This window comes from Argiope bruennichi, chromosome X1, assembly GCF_947563725.1.
Source record: "Argiope bruennichi chromosome X1, qqArgBrue1.1, whole genome shotgun sequence".
Lineage (NCBI taxonomy): Eukaryota > Metazoa > Arthropoda > Arachnida > Araneae > Araneidae > Argiope > Argiope bruennichi.
In genome coordinates this window covers 31,603,183-31,628,632 of record NC_079162.1, presented here as the reverse complement: position 1 = coordinate 31,628,632, position 25,450 = coordinate 31,603,183, and the positions used below count along the sequence as shown (strand labels likewise).

The following is a 25,450-nucleotide window of genomic DNA, read 5'->3' as shown; positions in this document are numbered from 1 at the left end:
TAGCTTTTTTGAGAATTGCACTTTTAAGATTTCGTTAAATGAATTAAGAACTGAAAGGAGTAAACGTTGTAAGTATTATAAACGAAAATATTGGCAAATTAAGAAAACAAAAAACTGCTTACATTAGTTATTTTTTCGCATACTCTTTTCAATTAGTCAGAGAATTATTAGGTACTTTTCACATTTAAACTTTGTTTCGTAAACATTTGCATCATTTGCCAATTTTAATCTTCAATTCTACAAGTTATGAAAAGGGGAACGATTTATTTTTCTAATATTTCTTTCTTGAACTTTTTTATTCGCAATTCCTGGAGACAAACTTCAAATTTTGAGGAAAATATCTACATTGTGTATTTTCTTGATCTAGTCTTATTTGACTGAAGATTAATTTTACAAACCTTCAATCCAGAAGTTCAAAACAGTTTGTAAATCCATCACTACTTTTGAAAAGGAGTTGAAATAAAATGCAAAATAAAGCGTTTTGGCTTATACTAACATTTCAGAGCTTAGAAAACTGATATTTTGGCTCCAAACTGTTTTCAAAATTCTACACCAAGAACTCTATTTTTAAATCATAAACTCTTACCAAACTGAAGAAAAAAAAAGGAAAACTTAAATGATCGCAGAAGGAATTTTTTTTAATTCATTACAAAAAATATCAAAGTAGATAATTTCAGCAAAAACACAAATCAAATGGCAATCTTTCACTTTCACCTTTAAATGAAGTTTTTGATTTTTTTTTTTTTCCCTGTCCCCGGAATGCGTGAGGAATATTTAATCCCACAGACATGAAGGACCTAATGGTATCGTTTTCTTTGATCAATGCAATAGTAATTTCAGTTGATTTCTGTCAATTTCGAAGTTCAGCACATATCTATTTCAAGTTTTATAGTAAGGAAACGCGATTTAAATTCACCATTCCGTTGATGTACATTCTGATTTAATGTTTAAATCGATATAAATAATATCACAGATTCAGAGAATGTCAGTAGATATCTATAAATGATTAAATTTAATCCTAAATTGTATCTAGACGTGTTCTTAACGAACGTTATGTCGAAAATAGAATACATTATCAAGGAAAGCAGATCGAGGAATGAATATTCCTTCAATCCCTGCATTAGATTTAAGTGAGAGCTATTAAACATAGAACCCCTTCAAATTTAAATTCCCTCACCTATGTTGTTACATCAACAACAATTTAATGAAACAGAGAACTTTCAGGAATAGATTCCATAAAAATGCCGTCTTTAACGTCTTATTTTGAAACTACACTGAGCTACAAAGGGGCGGACTCTCTATTTTGAAGCTGGCTTGGAATGGGCGAACCAATATTTGAGCATCTACATAATCTCAAAAATTAGCTTAACAAAAGGGCATTTTACTCGGACGGAATTGACAAACAATAATCCTATGTATACAGCAGATATTCGTAAGAAATGGACACCAAGTTATCTTTATCAATAGAACCAGAATATTAAAATAAAAAAAATTTCATATCAATAGGGACATGTTTTATAATGCAATAATAAATTCCGTAAGAAATGTAATGGAATTTTCTGTGTGGGGAGATTATGGCAGCGTGGTGTAATTCAGAAAAGAAATTAAAATATGGAAAAGAATTTATTCAACAGAGGAATTTTACAGAATGCACAGAATATTCATCAAGATCACGTATAAAAAGATACATTTGAAACGTCACGTTATACATACATACACGTCAACAATTTCTAAATTCCTTAACATAAACGATATCCTTTATTAATATCAGAAAAGAAACAAATGAATTTGTAAAATTATTTGCAAACACAAGAAATGAAATGTACATATTTAAAAATATATAATAAAATATACATATTTGATAACCTCTTTACTTCATACAATAAATTTTTACTACTTTACACTTCTATTTTATATTATTACGATTTTTCGTTCTTTATAAACTACCAGGCAACGAAAAATTCGTGTTCCAAATATTTGTGATAAATAGTTGGAAATATATTATTGCGGTTTTCTATGCAGCGTTTCAATGAAAGTTCCTATTTCAGAATACTTTATCTTAACTTCTGATTGCAAAAATCAATAAAAAGGAATCCATCTCAATAGTATCTGAACAAAAGATGAGACAGAAGTCCAATCTAAAATCATGTTCTTGTTTTCAATTAAATACCATTTAACCAAAAAAAATGCAGCAATTTAGTTAGATCTGATGCATATGATACGAATTAATCCAAAATGATTCACAATTCATTTGAAGTTTTCCAATTTCAAATTCTGCAATAATGCTTTTAATATGCGGATAGAGATCCAAATGGAGCAAAGCGCTGTTTAGAGATTATGAAAGTGTGAAACTATGCGCTTCCTACATTTTAAATAGGCGATAAAATTAAATGGGCAGATATTTTGATTTAAAATACTTCATTAAATAAGATTGTTGTAATTAATAACTAATACATAAATAACATTTGTTTATTAATCCTCGTTGAGAGAAGTGGACAATTTTAGGTCATAAACACAATTTGTAATATAATGTTGCTTCAAGCCGTCCAATTTTTCATTGAATCGATACCGATATTTATTTGCATTTTGATATCACGCTTAAAAACTATCTGTCGGTAGCCACAGAAGATGATATTTGATTTGGTTTTCTGATACTTATTTTTTTTAAGTTGGCTCTCACTTACATAAGTGAGGGCAATGTTTGCCATTGCCTTTAAAATAAATTATATCAAAAATTTAACTTAAAGTACTTTTTTTTAATTTAGTGTTAAGAAACCAAAATTAAAACAATTAATCAGGTGCAAATTACAATTACAATTAAATTACCAAAATTACAATTAAAACGATGACTTTAAATCTGTGTTATATGCAATGTTTATAGATACGATCTTATACATTTTTTCCAAGTTTTAAAAATTTCTTTTTCTATAGTCTACTTATAAAAAGTATACTCGAATATTGGAATATATATCTAAAACTATCTATAATATTTCAAAAATATATTTAATATTTTATTTCATCCTTTTTACTTCATAAGATTTGCTTAGTAAAACTGATATATCAATTACTTTCTAATTTTTCATGCATATTCGAGGTTTAAAATTAATGCAGCTTTTGAATGCAGACATCTTAAAAAATAGAAACACATAATGAAAAACAAGATCTATACTCCCCGCCTCACTCCCAGCACACAAAGAATGTATGAAAAAACTTTCAATTCTTGCTACAAAATTTTTTATAGTTCTCTTTGTAATCTGTAATGCTACTGCTAATGAATCATTAATAAAAATTAAAAATAAATTACATAATTTAAAAAAATATTTCAATAAAATTAATAAAATACCTATCAAAGCATGTATTTATTTTTAAAAAAAGTTGAACACTCTAAAAAGAGAAACATACATATAGAAGATGGAAGACATATAACAAAAACAACACAAAATGATCAAATTGCAGAAAATCATGATATACGATACATACAGATAAAATGATATGTATAGCTACCAAATAAAATACAAATTCGAGCACTGATACAAAATTTATTTTTGCTTTAAAGATGGGAGTGGGATAAAATCATTACATTACGAACATATAGAGCTCTTTTTTAACTAATGCATACCAAGGAATGCATATACATCATTCAACCTTTAGAAACTTATTACTCCAAAACACATCAATACACTGCCCATCTATAAAGGGTTACAAAAAAAAATGATGATTTCAGATTCTCCCCCTCCTTAAAATAAGATATTCACATAAAATCAACCGAAAGTTACCAGTTTTTAAGCGTGCAGAGACATATTATTTCGGAAAATTAATTTTGCAAGAAACTAGATGTATTATTTATATTTTCTTACATTTATCCAGTATATAATTTATGCAGCATTGTAAAAATACAAGATGCTTACATATATAGCATTTCATATTTATCTGATGAAAAAATGCATAAGTACAAAAAAATGCAATTTTATCACAGTAGTAAGGTGTATTTCGGCAGCTATTCTTAACTTAAATAAATCAACTCTGAAAAATTTACAAAACCACCACAAATTTTCCATTAATATAAATAATTCACAACATAAACACATCAACCAATTGTGACAGTACACATTTCGATGCAATTATTCTCCATATTAGACATAAACACAGGAAACAAATTATGAGAGTTATTTTTTGAAAACGGCATGTCAATTTTTTTTCTTCTGTCATTTGTACGTCAGAGAAAAATCATCACATGAGAAGTTTATAAAAACTTTGGATGAAAATGATTAAGTTCAAAATCTAGGAACCATAAACTTCACCATAGGAAACTTTATTTTCAAAAATATTTCATAATACTGACATTCACTCATAACAGATTTTAAGTACAATAAGCCTATCATATAATATCAGAACCATAAACATCAACTTTATGAGAAATTTTCTTGCAACCAGAAACAGAAAATAATTCGAATTGTGGTGGATAATAAACAATTTGGTTTGAAATTTTATCAATAAGATCATCATCTGCAATTTGCCCACGCATTTTAAATTCATGAGCAATACATTTCTTTACATGGGTCCTTTCTAATGGTAAAAATGGAACATACACATCTATTAGATTCTTTTCCACTATTTGACTGTATTGCAATCCCCCTGAAAAGAAAAGGAACCTTATTATATCTATAATGAATTTTTAAAAAGCTAACTGTAGATGAATAAACCAAATAAATCAGATACATAAACTAAAATAAATGAGACATAAGAAAGAAATTCAAAGTAAGTATGATAAATCAATCAATAATTATAATGTTATTTTAAAATGTAACTCACAATGCTTAAAATATAAGAAATGAGATCTTACTTTATCCACTACATTTTATATCACTTACAATACAGTAATTAACATAAACTTCAATAATAAAGCAAGTTAAAATGATTAAATAAGTAGATTTTTAAACTTTTTCAGAAAAAAAAAAACAATTTCATACATGAGTAATGATCATAATAAGTGAAATAATGAGCATTATTATGAATATGTTTGTAATAAAAATAATTTAAAAAATATTTAATCATCATCATCAATTTTTTTAAAAAGGCAACAGCAACATTTACGCACAAATCACTCACTACATGAATTTAAAAATTTAAACAAATTCAATTTTTTAAAATTTCTGGTATTTAATAAAATACCAGAAACAAAACAAAAAATATGACAAAGCTCACAATTTTGATAATGCTTAAAACTCCTTTGATTGCTTGAAAGACAACAATGTTCACGGTATGATTCTGTTCCCCAAACATGACCGTATTGTTAAATAATAAGTAAATATTAACTATAATTATTTAAAGACACGATACTAGAAATTTTTTTAAAAAATTTCCAGAGGTTGCAAATGGTGAAAAAATTTAAGTCCACTTTCATCATACAAAATAATAATAACTTATTAAAATCAAGCTTAAATTGCATTCAAGAAGACAACTGCATAAATTGAAATTTCTTTGAAAAACTGGTACTACAATCTGAAAACATGAATATACTCCACACTGAATTTTTTTTAAAGAAAAAAAAATGGCAACGTTGGAAAACAGGAATCAAAATATAAGAATAGCAAGTTGTTCAAGGATGGTGGGGATGACTCGCCAGATTTACTAATGCAAAATTATGAAAAAATGATGGATTAAGCATGGGGAATATATTTTTAAGTTGTTTGCAACGTTTTAACACATCAAAAGAGAGATATAAAAATTTCCAGATTCTTCAATAATATTCAAAATAATAAGTAAACGTACGAGGCCTTTACAATGAAATTTGGATGGGTTTCTACAATGCAGGAATAAATGATACATATAAGTAGTGATAACTATTCTTGCTTTCAGAAGAAGAAAAAAACCGAATTATCAGAATAAAAATGAATTAAATGAAATTTAAAAATGTATCCTTCAATACTCTTTTTAATGCAAAGATACAAAACAATGTCGAATGACATCAAACAAATGAAATAAGGAATAGTTTTCTCTCTAGTAAATAATTAACAATCTAATTACTTCCAATATAGATAAATACTTCTTCAGCAACTACAGTTAGGAAATTACGAACTATAAAGCAACAAAGACTTCTTGTTTCCAATTACCACTTCTATAGTTATACAACTTTATAAATATCTACACTTCTAGTAAAAATCGAAAAGAAAAAAATATTGATGACTGAAGAATTATTAGTCGTTAGATTATTAGTCGTTCAAGAATAATAAAATAAACGATAACGATATATTTTTTATTCATATCTTCTACAAATTTAAAATTAAATGAAAAAATTTACTTATGAAAACCTAGAAAAGTTACATTTCATAAGTAAAATTTTTTTTCAACAAGCAGATTCATCAAATGGTGAATAGTCATGCTTCATTTGAAAACTTTTCCAAAATGTATATGAAAATATTTCAAATGTTGACCAATATCTGTATCAAAAATTTTAGAACGCTGTAAAAATGAGACTTGTGTCATTTATGTTTGACAAGAAATATTTTCTTATCCAAATATATAATTCTAGGAAATTAATTATAAATACAAAAGATTTGGCATAATGTGCAATGTTTGTATTAATCGGGTGAATAGCCATTTTTAATAAAATGGAAAAGAAAATAATACCAGATTGCATAAATCAAGAACAAAAGCAGAACTGTTAGGCAATGCATAGTTTATTTCTCCTTTCCAAATACGAAGTAAATAAAATAACCATTCAGTACTACACATACGACCATATACATTAAATGAATATTAATTGACCATCAATGATTTAAAATTACATAAATTAAGTCTTTTCACAGAATTGACAGTTTTAAAATACAAATTTATGCAATTAACTTTGTTATATTCTTTAGCTTTTAGAAAACTAACCTATCTCATTGAAAGCTCCTTGATTAACCAATGGTTCGATATCTCTCATGTTTATATCTTCTCTGTCCTTTCCATCCAGCCAAAAGTTAAAGGCAACTCTCGTAATTTCACTTCCACCAGCATTACTATATACAATACAATATTAAGAACAATCATAAGACAAGAAATTATATTAGTATAAAATTAATATACTGTACAATGTGGTGAATAGTCCCTTTAATACATTAATTATTCATTTCACCACAAATTTTATCTTACACATTAAAATTAAATTTGTCAATATCAAACACTTCAAAGAAATGTTATTTTAGTCTTGTGGCAAATGAATAAAAAAAAATACAGAATATATATATATTTTTTAAATCTGAAAACACCTGTTAAAAGCACATTGATGACTAACCTTTATTTTCTTTCATATCTCTTATGGTGAAGAAAAAGTTCTCATAGAAAGTATAGCTCAAAAATAACAATACCCCAACGAAAAACATCGATATATATAGATATCGCATTTGATTGTATTCAGTGGTGGCTAGTCACTACAGTCAGTGGCGGCTAGTCTATTAAAATTGCACAGCTGTGATTCTCTGGAAATTACTTTTAAAATTTGCATTTTCATTTTACATCTAATTTGCTTACTTCTTTACTCAGAAAATTCGACTCTACTTATTATTTTCCTATGAGAGTTTGATGATGAATAAAAATGGAAAAATAAAAGCAATGCGAAAGTAGAAATAATGCAGAAATGGAATCAATAAGCAGGACAAACGCAAATCGGAGCTGTCCTCAGTGCAGCCCATGAAAGCTCACTGTGCATACAACTGAGTGGTTTATGTGAAAACCAAAAATAATCCTTTTCCTACTTGAATTAGAAGCATCAAAGCTGCAGCCGAATTAGTCCTGGGTAGAAGCTCGTCCTACCGGTTACTTTTTATCCTGCTTTTCTAACCTTTTTCAATCCCATCTAAAGATCTCTCCGTTCTGTCAGTTATTATAATTATTTGGCTTTTTCCCATTGGTTATCATACGTTTCGGTTTCGATTCTTGCTGCTTCGACAGAAAACATATCTAGTTTGTTGAATATTCATTTTTTAAAATTTCAGATCACTCTTTGAAAAAAAAAATATACAGAAATATTTTTCCTAAATATTATTCATAAGAAATTTTTATAAGGCTGGATCAATTATTAAATGTATAAAACGAGAAACATTGCAGATCTTTTATTGCACATCTTGTCTGAAATCCATTTTTGAAAGAACATATCATGCTGAATGAGTGAAAACAGAAATATGGTGGGAAAAGGCTTTCTTACTTTTATCTGCTCAATCATTACTCAAATTTCATATAATTTTCTATTTATAAGACTAAGGAATTTATACTACATACAGAAAGAATTCATATCAGTTATTTAATATGATTGAAATGAAATAAACATTATATCTGGCTTTGAAGTTAATAACTCTATACTGCTCATGGAAAAGAATTTTTTTCTTTTAAATTGCAATTTCTCATGCAATAATTTTTGCTATGATTCCATAACAAACCCTTCTAATTTCTGAGTTGTCGAACCATTACAGAAAACAATATTTGAAATTTTCTTCAAAAATTTCAATACACTTAACACAAATTTTTCAGACAATAGACACAAAGATGTGAAATATGTTTACATTACAAAGCTCTATAGATTTATCTTGCTTCCAGTTTGACTTCAGATAGTCAAAAGATAAAACCCAGATCTTATAATTCATGAAAAACGATTACTGATTTACTATAATTGATAGAAAAGTAAAAAATAAATAGCCTTTAAAGTACTTAATACAATACTAAGATTAAAAAAACAGAAAATGTTATTGACATAGTAAAAGTTAAGCTTCATTCAATCTATGAAAATAAAAAAATAAAAAAACTTATATCATGAAACTGTCTTTCGAAAAATCCTTCAGTCTATTACAAATATTTTTGAAGAGGCTCTTTCTCTACCCACAGCTGATTTAAATATTGTTACAACAACAACAACAAAAAAAAATAATAAAGACTAAAAATAAAATATATAAGGATTAGAAAATTCACATAACTTTAACATAAATACATTTTAAATCTTTATAAAAATAACTTTCCAGAAGAAAATGTAAATGAGTATCTATACCTATTTTTCAATAAATTTAATAAAAATATTTTTAAACATACTTTTATTAATGTATTAAATTCAGAATTTAAAAAAAAATTATATCTATCTCTTCAATTTTAATTTATAAAGCATTTTTATAAATATTACGGAATATTTAAAATTTATATTTTCTCAAACTAACTTCCAAATAGCACTATTGTCAACAATTCAATTATTCATATAAATAAAATGATTTTAAAATATTACAATAGTATACTATCATCAAGGATAAACAAATATATAAAATTTTCAAACTCACATCAAGAAGAGAGTGAAAACTGATTGCAAGATTTCATGTTACAAATATGTAACCATTCAAGTTAAATAAAAGTGCTTTAAAATAGATATAAGACTTTCAAATCAAACCTGAAAATAATATTCTGAATATATTTTTCTATATATTTCTGATTGGATTCTTAATCCAATTTACATGTTTTCAAGTGGGAGAATAGTTTCATTCTTCATCTTCATCAAACCTTAAATTATACCGTATAATTATAGCTTGAATGTGAAAAGCGATTATCACTTCATAATAATAAAAAAATATATAAACAAACAATATTTAATCTGAAAATAATTAAGCTCAAAACTGGGGGTGAAGTTCTATAGCATAAGTCAAAATAGCATACAAGGAGGAGAATGGCGATATTTTGTACTCCTACCAGGTCAATGGAACATACAAATCATATAATGTTATGATTACTTATTAGTACCATAGGAATTCTTTCTTTCTCCACTTTAAACTTCATAGGAAGAAAACATTTCTACCCGAACACATTATCATTACTGTGCCCTAATTTCCTTTTATATCTCTTTATATGAATCAATATTCATATAAGGATAAATAAAATATTTTAGATGTTAAATAATCACTTTTGCTGCATAAAGTCCACATTTTAGTTAAGGTTCTATGGCATAAGTCAAAATTTACGAGCCTGCCAAAACAAAACTGCCAACTATTGTCTTACAGATTTTAGTTTTTTACAACTAGCCTGAATACAGGGCAAATATTATAGAGAATTCGGCATTTCAATAATCAGAAATTATCAATAGAAAATAATGAAAACATTGTATATGTTAGAGAAAAATAGGTGTTATTTTTTGACATTCAGAATTTTTCATTTTCTGCAACATTCAAATCTTATACCAGTTTCAAATTGAAATTGACCTATATTATAATATTAGAAGTATAATATAAAACCTATCTCAATTTCAAAAACCGTATTTTGAATCCAACTATATTAAAATGCCATCTAATGAAAATTATTTGTGTATTATTTCATTTACACCATAAACCTATTTCTCATATGATAATTGAACTGTTGTAATTAAGTACTTATTGGCAATGCTTAAAATATTCAATATTATACATTTAAGTACAATTAATTTTATATAAAAAACACTTCTCACCTTAAAAATATAAATATATTTCTTCTGTAATCTATACCATCGATTTCATCATAGAAGTCTATAAAAGGTTTAATGGCATCAATAATTCCTGGTGCCATTTTATCCATTTCATCAAAGATAAATAATGATTGCCCACATCTCTTTGTGTACTCTGGTATTTCTCTCTGAAGCCTGTCCTAGATAAAGAATAGAAAAAATTCTGTGATAAACACTCTTCCTCTTTAAAAAGTATAAAAAACAAATAATTGTTCAAAATATTTAGTATTAACAATTATTTTAAATTTTATTACAAGATAAACCCATGGAATGTCAATGCATTATTTATTTACATGCATGCTCATAAAATGTGAAGTGTTTAACTGTACCTTATAATAGTTTATAAATTCAGTGAAATTCAAAATAAAAAAAAGGAAGGAAGGAAGAAAAGAAAATCAGTATCCCCACAGAGACGGAAAAAGAACTACCTAACCTGGAATGGTATTGTGGAGTCTTATTGATTTTTTCCCCATTCAACTTAAAATTCTGCAGTTTCCGAGAGAGAATGAACCTCCTTTTCTAGCTTGAGACAGTTAATAATTATTTATCATCAATGTATTTATTCCAGCATGTCTCTAGTTCAGCAGGTAATTTTCAAAGAATTCATATTATTTTCAATACTAAACTAAAAACAATCTAAGAATAATTACTGAGTATCCATGTTTTATATCCCAAATATCAAATAAGTCTTTTCCTAAACAGATTAAAAATTTAACATCTGTATAACAGCAATTCTCTGACTTTAGAAGGAAAAGTATACAAATAATCTTACAGATATAGACATTTATATTTTTTGATTCAGATATTCAAATAATTTCAGAGAACAATAACATTTCTGTATAAAATATTATACATATTATTATCAGCAGCAAAATATTCTACATTACACCACCCCAACATTTTCCACAGGCATAAAAAAAGTTATAAAAATCATCATTTTACAGATAAAAGTTTTAAAAAAACAAACAAAGAAACATAATATCTTACACGATATTGCTCTATTTCTGATAAATGTGGAAAATCTCTTGTCCCAATATACCAGTGCACGAATTCACTTTGCGATCCTTTGCTATACAATGCACCAGCAATCATCTTAGATGCGTAATTTTTTCCACTACCTGTCCATCCATGGAAAGACATCACTAATGCCTTACTAGGTTGAGGTTTTGAAATATGAGCTTTTAGAGATTGAGTTACAACAAATGTTACTAAGTGCTGTCCATACAAATACTCCTGAAGATGGGCATAAAAACCTAAATTAAAAATATTTTTTGTTAAATGCAAATAATGCATGCAATTTTGTTATATTTATAGGATTATTAAAAAAATTATGCAAAAACATGCTTGCAATGCAATCTAAAAATATTTTTTAATGATTTTTAGTGTTTTAGATATTAGATATTAGCATTTACACATTAAAATTAGGAAAGAACTGGCTAGGAATATTCATATTGAATTTAGTAAGTGTTTTTATCATGTCATTAAAAACATAATATATTATACAAGGTGATGGAATATATCTTTAGAAATTTTTGATTCTTTGAGAATTAAAGATTAAATGGTATTCTCAAATTTTCTTTTAGAAGTTTAATCAAATACATTTATTCCTTTTAATCTGCCCAGAAGCTTATAGAAGTACAATAGGAAGTTGTTAGATCTAGAAGTTAATGTATAGTATAGCAGTTTATTTACAAATATTATAATTTTAAATTGAAAAAAAATGGCATTTTTATATTATTTCAAAACCGAAATAGGCAATGATTCCCTCTTCTTATCCTTATGCCACCAAAGCAAAAAGTCATTATTATCACATTTCAATTACTTAATAACATAACTGATGTTTTAATTATATATATGCACATATTTTTTACACACATATCTAATAAAATATCTAACCATATCTAATAAATAATATTCATTTTGTTGCCCCCAATCTTTTTCTAGCATTCCTTTCCGAAAATTAATTAAATGCAATTGAATGGGAATTTAGAAATCCCGAAAACATTTTATCTTGTTTAGAAATGTGACAAATCGATCAAAAGAAAACTTGCTTTGTCAATTCTAATGTAATACTTTTAATAACTGCACTTACTTCAAAGCCAATTATAACCTGGATGTATTTGGAGTGAATAATTCTACAGTTTAAAAGCTTATTACAGAACTCTGACACTGTATTTTACTTCATTCAATACAGTGTTCTAATACATGAAAAATATATAATATAATAAGAAAAGGAAGAAGTGGGAAACATGAAAATGCACACACAGAATTCTATAAAATATATTTGTAATAAAAATATTAGGTCAAAGCTTAAAAATTGTATTAATTTAACTTATGTTGAAAAGATTGCAATGAAATTAGTGAATGCAGCTAAATTATTATAACATTAGAATGACTAATGATAATGTTTGATAAATTTAAAAAACATACTTGTTTTATTCTAAATTTGAATTTAAGAAGAAACTATAAAAAAACACATTGAGGCACATTAAATTATAAACGTGACTCATGAAAATACTTAAAATTCACTCCTCAGAGATGTTTTTCAAATAGTCATTACATATTGGTAAGCATGTTAAAGAAAAGAATTTGTAAAATCCCAGGGCAAATATTTGAAAACTGGTGAAAAATGAACTTGTGTAAAAAAAAAAAAAGCCATAAATTAATATGAAAATAAAGAATAATCTTGAAAAGTATAGATTATTGAGAATGATATTGATTATCATTATGTTAAAAAAGAGCAAATTCTTATGCCATAAAAATTTGTTATTAAATATTAAGATTTTTTTCGATGTTAAGGTTACATATTTGTAGAGATAGCGTAGTAAGAATTTGCTGTTTTTTAACATAATGATAATCAATGTCATTTAAAAAAGAATTATAAAACAAAAGCCAGAAGAAAATTGCTCAAAAATCGGTTCATTTTTATTGCAAAAAGCTCTAATGATCTTTGAAAATTAAATTAACTTTTTTTCTTGAGCTTCATTTAATTTGCTTGAAAATAGCAATATTCACAAATAAATAATATTAAATTTTACAGTACCCCATAAATTTGTCCACAAGTTTTAATTTTATAGGCCTATAAGACATAAAAACTTCATTCTGTCAAGAATTTTTTTATGGTGGAATTGTACTGACTTTCAATAAGATATACAAATTTGTTAATTCATTTGATGTAAAATGATTTAATTATTATTAGAAATACATAAAATTGTAATTCAGTAAACTGATGTTTAATTGTACTGCCTCAAAATTCCAAAAAAAAAAAAAAAAAAAAAAAAAATGTTAAGTTGAAAGAAAAATGATTTAAAAATAAAAGCAAAATATCAAAAATACATAAAAATTTATAAAACATCATTATTTTCCATTTTAATTCATTGGAAAATTCAACTTACAAACATGAATTCAACTAAGAATGAGATTCTTAAATATCTCAAGCACTAATTTACTCAACTTTTTAATTCTTAAACAGAAATCTGCATAGAGAATGTCAAATATTTTTTAAAAAAATAAATACAAATAATTTTTTACAGTTAATAACTAACTTTAAAAATGTTCCTATTATTAAAAATAATAGCTAATACATATTTTATCTGAAATTTCACTGAGAAGCCAAAGTAATTAAGTATACAAACAAAAAAACATATGCTGAAAGCTTTAAATAGCATACTACATTACTTCAGCTAAAAATTAAAACATATTTAGATAGGTTAGTGAATTTAATTGTTGTCAAAACTTAATATATTGCTAACTTGTAACCTTCTATAAAACCACTGCTAGAATCAAGCCCCACATCAATAAATATTGCATCTGAATTATTTAACTTCCATTTTATAGATAAAATGATCTACATATGATGATCTATCTATAGATAAGATCTACCTGTAGTAAATGCTTTAAATGCCAAAACACAAATGTTAAGAGATTGCGAAAAACTTTACATTAGCCACAATAATGTTCACACTGGCAACATCTACACACATTCTTTTGAAATATTTAGAAGATTGCCATATACTTTTCAGAATTATCATAATATTAAACACTGCTCACTTGTTGTTTTAATATGAAAAATGTTTGAATATTTTGTTTACTACTTTTAATCTCTAATTTTATCATATATTAGACCTATTAATTACCTTTATATAATGAAAGAAGTTTTCAAGAATCAAATATCATATGTTCCCAGAAAGTTTGATCTCTAATAAATTTCTGTTGTATATCTTATACAGAACATTACAGCTCAAATTAATTTCTAAAATTTTAAAAATTCATTTAATTATATTATACCTCATTGCAAAGATTTATAGGCTATTTTGGAACAGATTTGATTTGTGATTTTGAACCATGGTCTGATGAGAAGATGATGTCTCAAACAGCACTTCCATGCCTTATCAGTGGGAGGATATATGACACTCAATGTCAGATTTAGTATGTGTCAAACCCACATACATAAAAAATCTTTGAAGGTAATAGAAGGTCTTCCAGTTCCAAAAATGAGATCTTAACATGAGTAACTTAATTACTTCTTTCAACATTACCCTATGCATTTTGTTACAAAATACATTTTATAATTAATTCCTGTTTTTGTTTTTTTTCAGTTTCATATTAATTTATTTAAATGCATTACTTTACTATTTTACTGATTTAAGCATATTTAGAATATTAGATATGTTAGATATAACATTTATTACTGAAATAAAATTTATGTAATGAAAGAACTCATATTCTTAAAAAATAATAAAGTAGGTCATTTTTATAGCAAAAATAAAAAACAAAAATAACATTTTAGTAATTTACAGTTAAATTAAGACTTCTGACATTTTTGAATATCAATTTATACTGAAACATTTTATTTTAAAATAATGATTCATATGTGGATTCACAATATAATGTTTGACAAATATATTCGCAATTTTAATTTCTGCACAAATTTACCTACTAAGTTATTCTTCAAATAATTTCTTTAATTATTTTATCTTAAAATTTTGCAAGATGAAGAACAAAACATATAAAATAATAAATAGGCAAAAATTTATAAATTAAATTTAAATTTTATCTTTATTACAAAATGTATCATAAATTTAAAAAAAATCTAATCTAACCGTCAAAATAAATCTGTCTATATAGAAAGTGCTTAATTCTTTAAAATGATCAATATATGTCAAATGATACTAAATGTCAAATGCATTATTAAACAAATAACAATAATATGGTATTACTCAAACTATCAATATATTTTCACACTTCATTTATTTATTTTTATACTTTACAAACACTTGCAGTATATACTGATTAAACAAAATCAATATTTAAAAAATCAATTAGGAGATACTACGATCATCATTTAAAAGGCCTTTATCACTTAAATTTCATTTTTGGCGTGGATTTCAGACATATTATACATATATTTAAAATAAAAACAATTACAGAGTTAATTCATTCACGAAATATCAATCTGTTATAGCAAAAGCGAAAAATTTTGCTGACGTAGAAAGTACGTACTAGTAGAATTAAAATTCGCCCAAGAATGACCGCATTTCTCCGTCCAAGGAAAACCAATTTGCCATCCAATTAAAACCGAAAATATTACAGTTCCAGTGCCAGTTGCAAGTACACAAGCTGAATTAAAATGCTGAAGACACGTAGATAAACAAGGCAAAGCAATGAAACAAAGCGCAATTGTTACTTCAATTGTTGAAACCATGTTTCGGTATTACAAATTCCCTCCATCAGCTGTTCGAAAACAACAACAAATGTTTCTGTTGCCACTCACAAGCAAATATTTGCAACAATATTAGGTTACTTTGGCAAATCAGAATATCTGTCACGATAGCTAAACTCAAAACTAAATTAACTATTTATTACTTATTTTTTTGATTTAATACCCACTATAATACTAATCCACAGATATGAAGGATATTTTAAGAGAAAAGATCAATTGCTTTTTCTTTAATTTCCATATGACTATCAAATCTTTGAAGATGCACACGCACGACCGACAGATTGATAGGAACCACTTGATGAATTTTGTTCAAAATTCGATTTCGATCTATAGCCTTGGCGTAAGATCTCATATCGAATTTCGTCCTTTTAGCTGCTTCGGGTTTTGATTTATTATATTCATATACAAGCTGAAAGATACCCCCCACCCACCCATCCACACCGCGGGAAAGGGATTGTAGCGTGAATCCGCAATCTTCGACGAAGCGAGTAACTGTTTACTTTCGGAAATGCAGTCATTTAAACTTAATATGTATATAGAATAGCTTGTCTTGTCGTAGAAATAAATGTTATAGTTATTTTTTCAAGGAGAGTAGTTTTTTTCAATCACAGTAAAAGAACCCGTGTACCATAGGCGAGTATACGACATGGCGTCCGCGACAGGACTGTGATTTGAAATCAACGATTCGAAAGGCAAGTGAATTTTTTTGACGATAAATTATTTGTTATTAGAAATTTGTCGATACTTTGAAGAATAACTGTTTCAGAAAAATTATGGAAGCTTTAAAGCTTAAACGAAAAACAGTTAGATCTGCATTTACTAGATTGTTTAATCATTTAGATGAGTCAGCGAAAACGGAAGTAAACATTGCAGATGATTTAGATTGTTTGGCAACCTTCCAGCTGCTTGGCGAGAAAAATAATGAACTTTTGCAATTAAATGAAGATATTTTGAATCTTTTGTTGATGTCTGAAGACATAAATGAAGACGATATTGAAAAAGAATCTCGTTCAGCAGATGAGTATTCACTCAATTTTAAAAGGATGAGTTTATTAGTGGATCGAAAAACTAATCCCGCTGTTAACGCTGATACATTATCTTCAGTTGGCGGTGAAAAGCTGAAATTCAAGCTGCCTCGTTTGGAACTGAAGAAATTTGGCGGGGAAATTAAAGATTGGCTGCCGTTTTGGGGACAATTCGTAAAAATTGATGAAGACAACGATATCGATGAAACCGACAAATTTCAATACTTAGTCCAAGCAACTATCCCGAATTCCAGAGCGAGGGAATTAGTTGAAAGTTTTCCCCCTACCTCCGGAAATTATTGCAAGGCGATTGATTGTCTGAAATCTAGATTCGGCAGAGATGATTTATTGGTTGAATATTACGTTAGAGAATTGTTAAAATTGACACTCGCATTTAATCTAAAAGAGAAACATGTTGAATTATCAACTGTTTATGATCGACTTGAAACCCAGCTGAGATCATTAGAAACTCTTGGCGTTACTACAGCAAAGTATGCGGCCATGTTGTTTCCCTTGGTTGAGTCTTGTTTAAGTGAAGAAGTTTTAAGAGCCTGGCGGAGAAATGATAGAGGATTGGATGAAAAAGATGACACAAAAGAATCTCGATTGGAAAGTTTGATGAAATTTTTGAAGAACGAAGTTGAAAATGAGGACAGGATAACTCTTGCTATGGAAGGCTTCTCTTTGAAAGAAAATAACAAAAATATAAAGATTAAAAGAGACTTGCCGACAGCTGCGGGACTTTTTTCAGGAAACCAAAAATCTGTTTTGAAGTGTGCATTTTGTGACAAGAACAATCATGAATCCAAAGAATGTCATGTTGCTTGAAATTTGGATTTAAGTGAGAAAATGAACCGATTGAAGAAAAGAGGTTGCTGTTTCAGATGTCTAAGTAACGTTCACGTGTCAAAGCTATGCAGGGTCCAAGTGAATTGTGGAATTTGTGGTCAAAGACATCATGCTGTGATGTGCCCTGATAGAAAGACCGTTGAGTCTTCTAACTCTCAAATAGCAACGGAAAGTTCAATCAATTTTGGACAGTTCAATACATTGACCAATCCCACATGTTCTACAAGTGTGTTTCTACAAACCCTGGTCGTGGTTCTTCGAGGAGAAACACAGGATTTTGCTGTGAGGGCCCTCATAGACACTGGAAGCCAGAAATCTTATATTACGAAAGAAGCTGCTAAGAAAATGAAGTATCCTGCATTAAAAGAAACAACTCTTATTCATACTTTGTTTGGTGGGATGCAAAATCCTCAGAAACATTCAGAATACAAGATTTTTGTAAGTGATTTTAACAAAAATTATCATTGCACTTTTAACGCATTTGATCAAGAGAAAATCTGTGCCGAAATTTGTCAGATACCAACCGGATTTTGGTCAAAGGAACTAGAGGATAATGGAATCCATCTAACGGATCAAGAATGTTTACCATCTTGTTATTCATCAACAATCCATTTGCTTATTGGTGCTGACATAGCAGGAAAATTGATGACTGGAAAAATCCTCAATTTAACTTGTGGATTAACTGCCACTGAGACTTTGCTTGGTTGGACACTTGTGGGAAGAGCACCAAGCAGTTCAGACTCTATAAGCATGACAGTGACAAACTTACTTATAAAAGATTGTAATATAAGTGACTTATGTAAGTTAGAAGCCATTGGAATTACTGATCCTACTGAATCGAAAAAGAAGACTGAAATGCATCAAGGTATTTCAGATTATTTTCGAAACACTCTGACGATTGATGAGGAAGGGAGGTACGAAGTCGCCTTACCTTGGGTGTTAGAATCATCCCGGCTCCCTGACAACAGACAAATGGCCGAGAAACAACTTTCTTCTGTTTATAAAATACTTGTAGAATCCGAGAGAATTGGAGTATATGCAGATATCTTTAAAAAATGGATTGCTGACGGTGTCATTGAAGAAATCGAAGATAAAAAGGAATTGAATGTATACTATCTCCCGCACAGGCCTGTATTTAAAGAGAACAGCATTACTAAGAAAGTGAGGCCAGTTTTCGATGCATCCGCACTTATAAAGGGTACACCCTCACTGAATGCCTACTTAGAAAGCGGTCCTAATTTAATTGAACTTGTTCCTTCCCTACTGAATCGTCTCCGGAAATTTCCTGCTGAAATAGCATCAGACATTGAGAAGGCATTTCTTCAGATCGGAATCAGAGAGAGGTACAAGGATTATCTGCGATTTTTATGGAAAACCAAAGACAAGGGAATGAAAATCTACAGACATCGTAGAGTTGTGTTTGGTGTCACCTGCAGTCCATCCCTTTTAGCGGCAACTTTGAATTGCCATCTGGAAAAAGCACCTGAAGAGCTCTTGGATACTGCGGAAATTTTGAAGAATTCCTTTTATGTGGATAATTGTGTCTGCAGTTTGAAGAATATGGATGAAGCAGATAAATTTATAGCTGAATCGCAAACGTTGATGTCTTTAGGAAAATTCAATCTACGAGGTTGGGAATCAAATGCTTCACTTGAAATTATCGATCAACCCGACAAATACCAAACTGTATCCTTATTGGGTCTAAACTGGGACCTAAAACAAGATACTCTGTCTTGTATCATAAACTGTCCGAAAAATGAAAATCTGGTTCTTACTAAAAGAGATCTGCTTTCTTTGGCTCAGAGTATATTTGACCCTTTGGGTATATCTTCTCCTGTAACCATCATTCCAAAGTTTATGCTTCAAGAATCCTGGAATCTTGGACTTAAATGGGATGATGCCCTGCCAGAAGGTCTATCGAAACTATTTTGGAACTGGCTGAAGGGTATAAAGAATCTTTCAGAGGTCAAAATACCTCGATGGATGAAGCTGAGTCAAAATGAAGAAGGGAAAAAGAAGGAAAATATTTGGAAATTTATACCACCATCAGCTCCATGGTGGGGAGGATGGTGGGAGCGCCTTATTGCCCTAGTAAAAGACCTTCTGAAGAAAGTTCTAAGCCGAGCATGCCTGAGTTACGAAGAATTGAATATGATTCTATGCTATGGGGTCAATTCACGGTCACGTGTCAGGTACCAAACAAACCGCTTCTGTTCAATTTTCAACCGTTCTGCGCATGTCGTGATATCTGCCGATAACGTTGACACTGTTTACATTGTTGTTGACATTGTTTAGTAAATATTAAGCTAGCCGATCAATTATTAAAAACTTCTGATTTTTTTTTTAAGATATTATTTTGAATTATTTTCTCCAAATTTTCTTAGTTATATATTTTTATTTCTTATATTAAAATTTTAATTAATATTTTCAAAAGAATTATTGTTTATGCAAAATTAACTAACATCGCTTTTTAATTCGTCTGGTGCCGCTTTATTCTTTCCTTTTCCATATCCCCCCACCCCCCATTTTTTCATCCGAAGGATACATTTTGACAAATGACTATGGCAGTGTTTTTGAAAAATTACATAAGTTCTTTTTTACATATTATTTAAATAGTAGTGAATGTTGAATTTTATGAATATAGTTCCCCCAGTTAGTTCTTTTTAAAAATAATTATTAGTCTTAGATAAGTTAATATTTTAAAGCTTACTAATGAAATTATTGTATTTTTTTTCTTATGTAATTACTTTTATAAATATTGAGAGTTAGTTATTTGATGTTTTCAGTTTGCTTAAAAGAAAGAACACGAAACTCAAATTAGTATATATTGAATAAATTATGTTTACAATTTCAAATTATGAAATATAAAAGGTATGGATACTTTTTTTTAAATCTATGCAACTTATGAATAAATAATTTCATTTTAATTTGTAGAAATCATTAAAGGAAAACAAACAAAATCACGCTTTCATAATTTTTATTTACACATTACATATATATATATATATATATATAGAAAGAGAGAGATATATATATAAAATATATGTGATAATTATTTGAAAAAATATGATCCAATGTATGTTTCAATGTACTCACTAATACAAAAAACTAAAAAAAAAAAAAAAACTATTAACTATTTATCAACATTTATTTTTCTAGACACTTAGAAATAATATAAACACAGTATGACAAGAATGTCAATGTAAATGATGAAATCAATTTTATTCAACAGAAACATCCTAGATACTAAAGAACAGTTTTTTTTTATCACTAATAAAAACATAATGTTCAACAGTATACTTTTAAAGCAGGACATTTATGAAATTTTTTTAAATGCTAAAGTTACATTGATAAAAATTAAATTGAATGAATACATAAAATAAAACAAAAACATATAATAGAGTAAATTTAATAAACAACAATAAGGTCATGATATATACACATATATATAGAGAGAGAAGTTAAATAGGATATAAAGAGGAGTTGAAAGAAACACTTTTATGCTTTCACAGAATTTTATAATTCAAAATTGATATGTTAAAGAAATAGAAAAAAAAAAGTGAAACATGCTTGTAGCAATGAAGTTGGGAATAAAAATTATATAATAAATGCTGATATGGAAATTGATTTTCAATGAAAAGACCTTTATTTATTAAAACAGAAATCACTGAGGTGCACAGTGTTATAACAGGATATTATGATAACAGTGAATTTCAGTTTAAATACAATAAACTATTGACATTTCATTTTGAACAATAGAAAAGATGTTTGATATAAATTCACTTTGAATCCATCACAAATCTGCAAATGTAATTAGAAAGCTAGTAATATTCACTTCCACCTAAGTTTAGCATTATAGCAGTTGTTATTTTTGCAATAGGAGTTTGTTTACTTACGTTAATTAAATTTTGATAAGATTTTGTAAAAAAATGCAATGTAATACTCATGTAAACATTTTAAAACCTTCTAAGCATATTCAAAATTATCAGAAATTTCATCAAATGTGAATGAAGTAAATTAGTAATGCACTCATGATTTTGTTTGATTGTTTTTGACCGCAAATCGCTTACCGATTTCTTTTTCTTCGAAGAGTTTTTCTAACAAATTACTGGAACAGCTATATTTAATAAATGGACACAAACTGAAGGAATTCTTCAAAATGATCGGAGCATATCATTGACTTCGAAGGCTTGAAAAAATCTATACCAAAGCTATCAACCCAAGTCAGGTTTGTTGAAAGGAAAATAAAAAAACATTTTATCATGACAGTCACTCTTGTATTTCGCATTAAAGCATGCATCCATCAGCACACTAGTATTTCCTCTGGTAACACATAATAAGAGGAAAGAAAATGACTCAAAAATTATAACTTCAAATGTAAACAAAAAATCCGCTTCATACTTGGCGGAGAACGTTAATGGCAGACTGATCGACGAGAGCGGCGCGGATGAAACTTAAATGCCATGCGCAAGAGGTACATGACATGTGACTTTTACGTCACATGAATTGACCCCATTGCGAAGACATCGTAAATTCAAGACCCATTACCTACGTTTCTGAACACCATGATTTGGAACCTATAACACCATCTTCATTCCTCAGAAAACGTAGAGAAAATGGAATTCCAGATCTTGACCACTTGGAACTATCTCCTGAGTATTTTCGCAAGCGGCGACTGTATAGGTGTAAACTGCAAGAAGATCTCAGAAATCGATTCCGACTGGAATACTTGTGGCAGCTGAGGCAACAAACTAAGAAAATGATAAAAACCCACTATTTCAAGGTGGGAGAAGTGGTTATTGTCAAAGTAACCAATCAAAAACGTCTGAATTGGCCTCTGGGGAAAATAACAGAAATATTCCCTGGTAAGGACGGTTCAGTTCGTCTTGGGAAAGTAAAAACAAAGAAAGGCGAACCAGAATCGGACGAAACGTCTCTGCCAAATCTAAATACCATGAAAACCCGTTTTGGCCGAAAGATTCAAGTTCCCAATCGGCTGGACCTGTGAACTGTTTGGACTAAAGAACATTTTGAGTTTTCTTGAAAAGAAAAACCCAAAAGGTGGGAGTGTAGCGTGAATACGCAATCTTCGACGAAGCGAGTAACAACTCAACTCCGGATTGAAACCACAACAACTTGGAAAAACTTGAAAAACGGAACAGCGTTGTGATCAGCAGCTGAAAAGATACTGAACTGTTTATTTTCGGAAATGCAGTCATTTAAACTTAATATGTATATAGAATAGCTTGTCTTGTCGTAGAAATAAATGTTATAGTTATTTTTTCAAGGAGAGTAGTTTTTTTCAATCACAGTAAAAGAACCCGTGTACCATAGGCGAGTACACGACAGGAATATTACGGAAGCTGTAAATGTGATTCTTCAAGATATCAAACGAAAACTCTGGAATAAAGTTTTAGCAATTACACTATTTTAGGGATGACGAATATTTTCAGAGCGGTTATTATGTAACCAATATCAAAAAGTCACAAATACAAGTGATCAATACTTTCAAAGAGGGGTGTGATTCAAATCCTTCATACGATCTTACTGATGATATTTCGATTACAAGTTTTGGATCACGATAGAAACTAACAATCGATACGATATCACTGAAATTTGCCGGAGCGGTGACGATACGATCTGTCCAATGGAAGCTCTCGAAAGAAATCTGTGATTGGATTGAAAAGTGAACGGACCGGTTATTGGAATTATCGTATCGTATCGTATCATTGAATTGCATATCACTGAAATTTATCGCAGCGGTGATTTCACCGGAAAGTGCGAGGCTTCACTGGAAAGTGCGAAGTCACCGCTGCACTTTACGGGAGTGACCGATATTCGTATTTGATGATGCACTATTCCATACAGATCATTTTTAATTGCTCGTGACATGATTGACTTTGATTACATGTACTCTGTTTACTGCTGGCGCCATCTATTGGTAGAATATAGGACTAAAGTAAACATTTTAAAGAAATGACATGTATTTTTAACTCATCTTTTCCAGAAAATGGTTCACTCTATTAAATAAATAGTTTTGAGAAAAAAAATAAAATTTAAGAAGTAAGCTGAAACAGATAAATTAATTCAATCACACGTTAATTAAATTAGTAAATTAAGTATTAATTACAATTAATAAATTTTATATTTAATATTAAGTAATAATTATTAATTAATAATATGATTGAAATAACAGATATTTGGAACGCACATTTAAAAATAACAATAGCAATATTATTTGTTATTCAAAAAATCGTGGATTATGCATCTGTATTTATAAGGCGTGTTGCAGAGCCAGCGCAAGAGCTTAAATCTTGATCTGCCACAACTTTTTCTCTTGATCTGGCAACAGCTTTTTCCCGCCAGAGTACTTTCGTTTTACCGCGCGAGAAAAGATGTATCTCCTGTTACTCAGTGTGTGTGTTTATGTGATGTATGTGCACGTTATGTTAATTTTGTACCCCCTGCTTTAGATGTCTTCATCAGTAGTTGCTTTACGTATAATAAATGGAAAAAAGACAGATCAAGTCCCTTTTATTTGATTACCCACGAATACTCGTAGAAATAACAGAAATAGCCGTCTTTGGCGATCAGTTTGTTAGCCCAGATTATTAACTTCGTAGGCTGTTAAATTATTAATATTGAATGGATTAATATTATAATATAGAATGGATTATTAATATAGAATAGATTAATATAGAAAAAAAAGCATTTTTATTTTCAAGACGTATTTAGTTTTATTTTGTCGTATTAAGCATTTTTATTTAGTCGTATTTAGTTATTTAATACGACTAAAACACATGAAAACAGTTCACTGCAATGCACAAAGCGTATATATTACTAAATAAAAGTGAAAATTTTACTGCAGATCGTATGATTGGCAAAAGCACGTGCTTGAAGCATGCTTTCATGGAGAGTTTGATTCTTTTTTTTTTCTAATACGATTTTTTTAACCACATTCCCAATATACACTGCATAAAAAAGTAGGACAACCGTTTTCTGCAAATTTTCTTTTATATTTTTATCTTGGCTAATGGATTTTTATAAAGGTTTTATTTAACGATGTTTGCTTTATTTTCATGTAAAAATGAAAGAGCTAACACTAATTATAATTAGAAATATGAGAATATATGATTTGCAGTGTGTAAAAAAAAATAGGACACTTAATATATTTTTTTATTTGGTGGAATTTGGTAGGGTAGAAGAGTAAGTATATACTTTTTTTAAATTGTTTTTTTCTCAGGAAAACGTATTTCGTTAAAAAAATTCATTGATGCTTTAATTTCAGAATGCCTAGAAATATACCCTTAAATGATTTTAAAAAGGGTCAAATTGATGCATATAAAAATGAAGATAAATGTATTG

The 25,450-nt window shown here is 28.6% G+C and overlaps 3 protein-coding genes across 3 annotated transcripts; 2 read left to right on the top strand and 1 right to left on the bottom strand.

Moving 5' to 3' along the window:
* Positions 1–1,660: 1,660 nt before the first annotated feature.
* LOC129959500 (torsin-1A-like) lies at positions 1,661–16,219 on the bottom strand. Its single transcript, XM_056072356.1, has 5 exons — positions 15,992–16,219; positions 11,477–11,742; positions 10,454–10,629; positions 6,880–7,004; positions 1,661–4,635 (listed from the first exon to the last, which is right to left on the bottom strand). The coding sequence occupies exons 1-5, from the start codon at positions 16,191–16,193 to the stop codon at positions 4,379–4,381; spliced, it is 1,026 nt and encodes a 341-aa protein (XP_055928331.1). The 5' UTR covers positions 16,194–16,219; the 3' UTR covers positions 1,661–4,378.
* Positions 16,220–16,865: 646 nt separating this feature from the next.
* On the top strand, positions 16,866–18,064 carry LOC129959182 (uncharacterized). The gene has a single exon (XM_056072005.1). The coding sequence runs from the start codon at positions 16,985–16,987 to the stop codon at positions 18,062–18,064; it is 1,080 nt and encodes a 359-aa protein (XP_055927980.1). The 5' UTR covers positions 16,866–16,984.
* Positions 18,065–18,085: 21 nt separating this feature from the next.
* Positions 18,086–23,093, top strand: LOC129959181 (uncharacterized). Its single transcript, XM_056072004.1, has 2 exons — positions 18,086–20,265; positions 22,625–23,093. Exons 1-2 carry the CDS (start codon positions 18,086–18,088, stop codon positions 23,091–23,093), a joined length of 2,649 nt encoding a protein of 882 aa, XP_055927979.1.
* The last annotated feature ends 2,357 nt before the right edge of the window (positions 23,094–25,450 follow it).

Bases quoted from the DNA above. Each gene is read 5' to 3' on its own strand.
- LOC129959500 (XM_056072356.1), bottom strand. From the start codon at position 16,193: ATGGTTTCAACAATTGAAGTAACAATTGCGCTTTGTTTCATTGCTTTG. The intron at 10,630-11,476 runs GTAAGATATTAT...TTCTTTATCTAG, and splicing joins CAGAAATAGAGCAATATCGT to GACAGGCTTCAGAGAGAAAT. The intron at 4,636-6,879 runs GTTAGTTTTCTA...TTTTCTTTTCAG, and splicing joins AGGAGCTTTCAATGAGATAG to GGGGATTGCAATACAGTCAA.
- LOC129959182 (XM_056072005.1), top strand. From the start codon at position 16,985: ATGGAAGCTTTAAAGCTTAAACGAAAAACAGTTAGATCTGCATTTACT.
- LOC129959181 (XM_056072004.1), top strand. From the start codon at position 18,086: ATGAACCGATTGAAGAAAAGAGGTTGCTGTTTCAGATGTCTAAGTAAC. The intron at 20,266-22,624 runs GTCACGTGTCAG...CGTAAATTCAAG, and splicing joins TGCTATGGGGTCAATTCACG to ACCCATTACCTACGTTTCTG.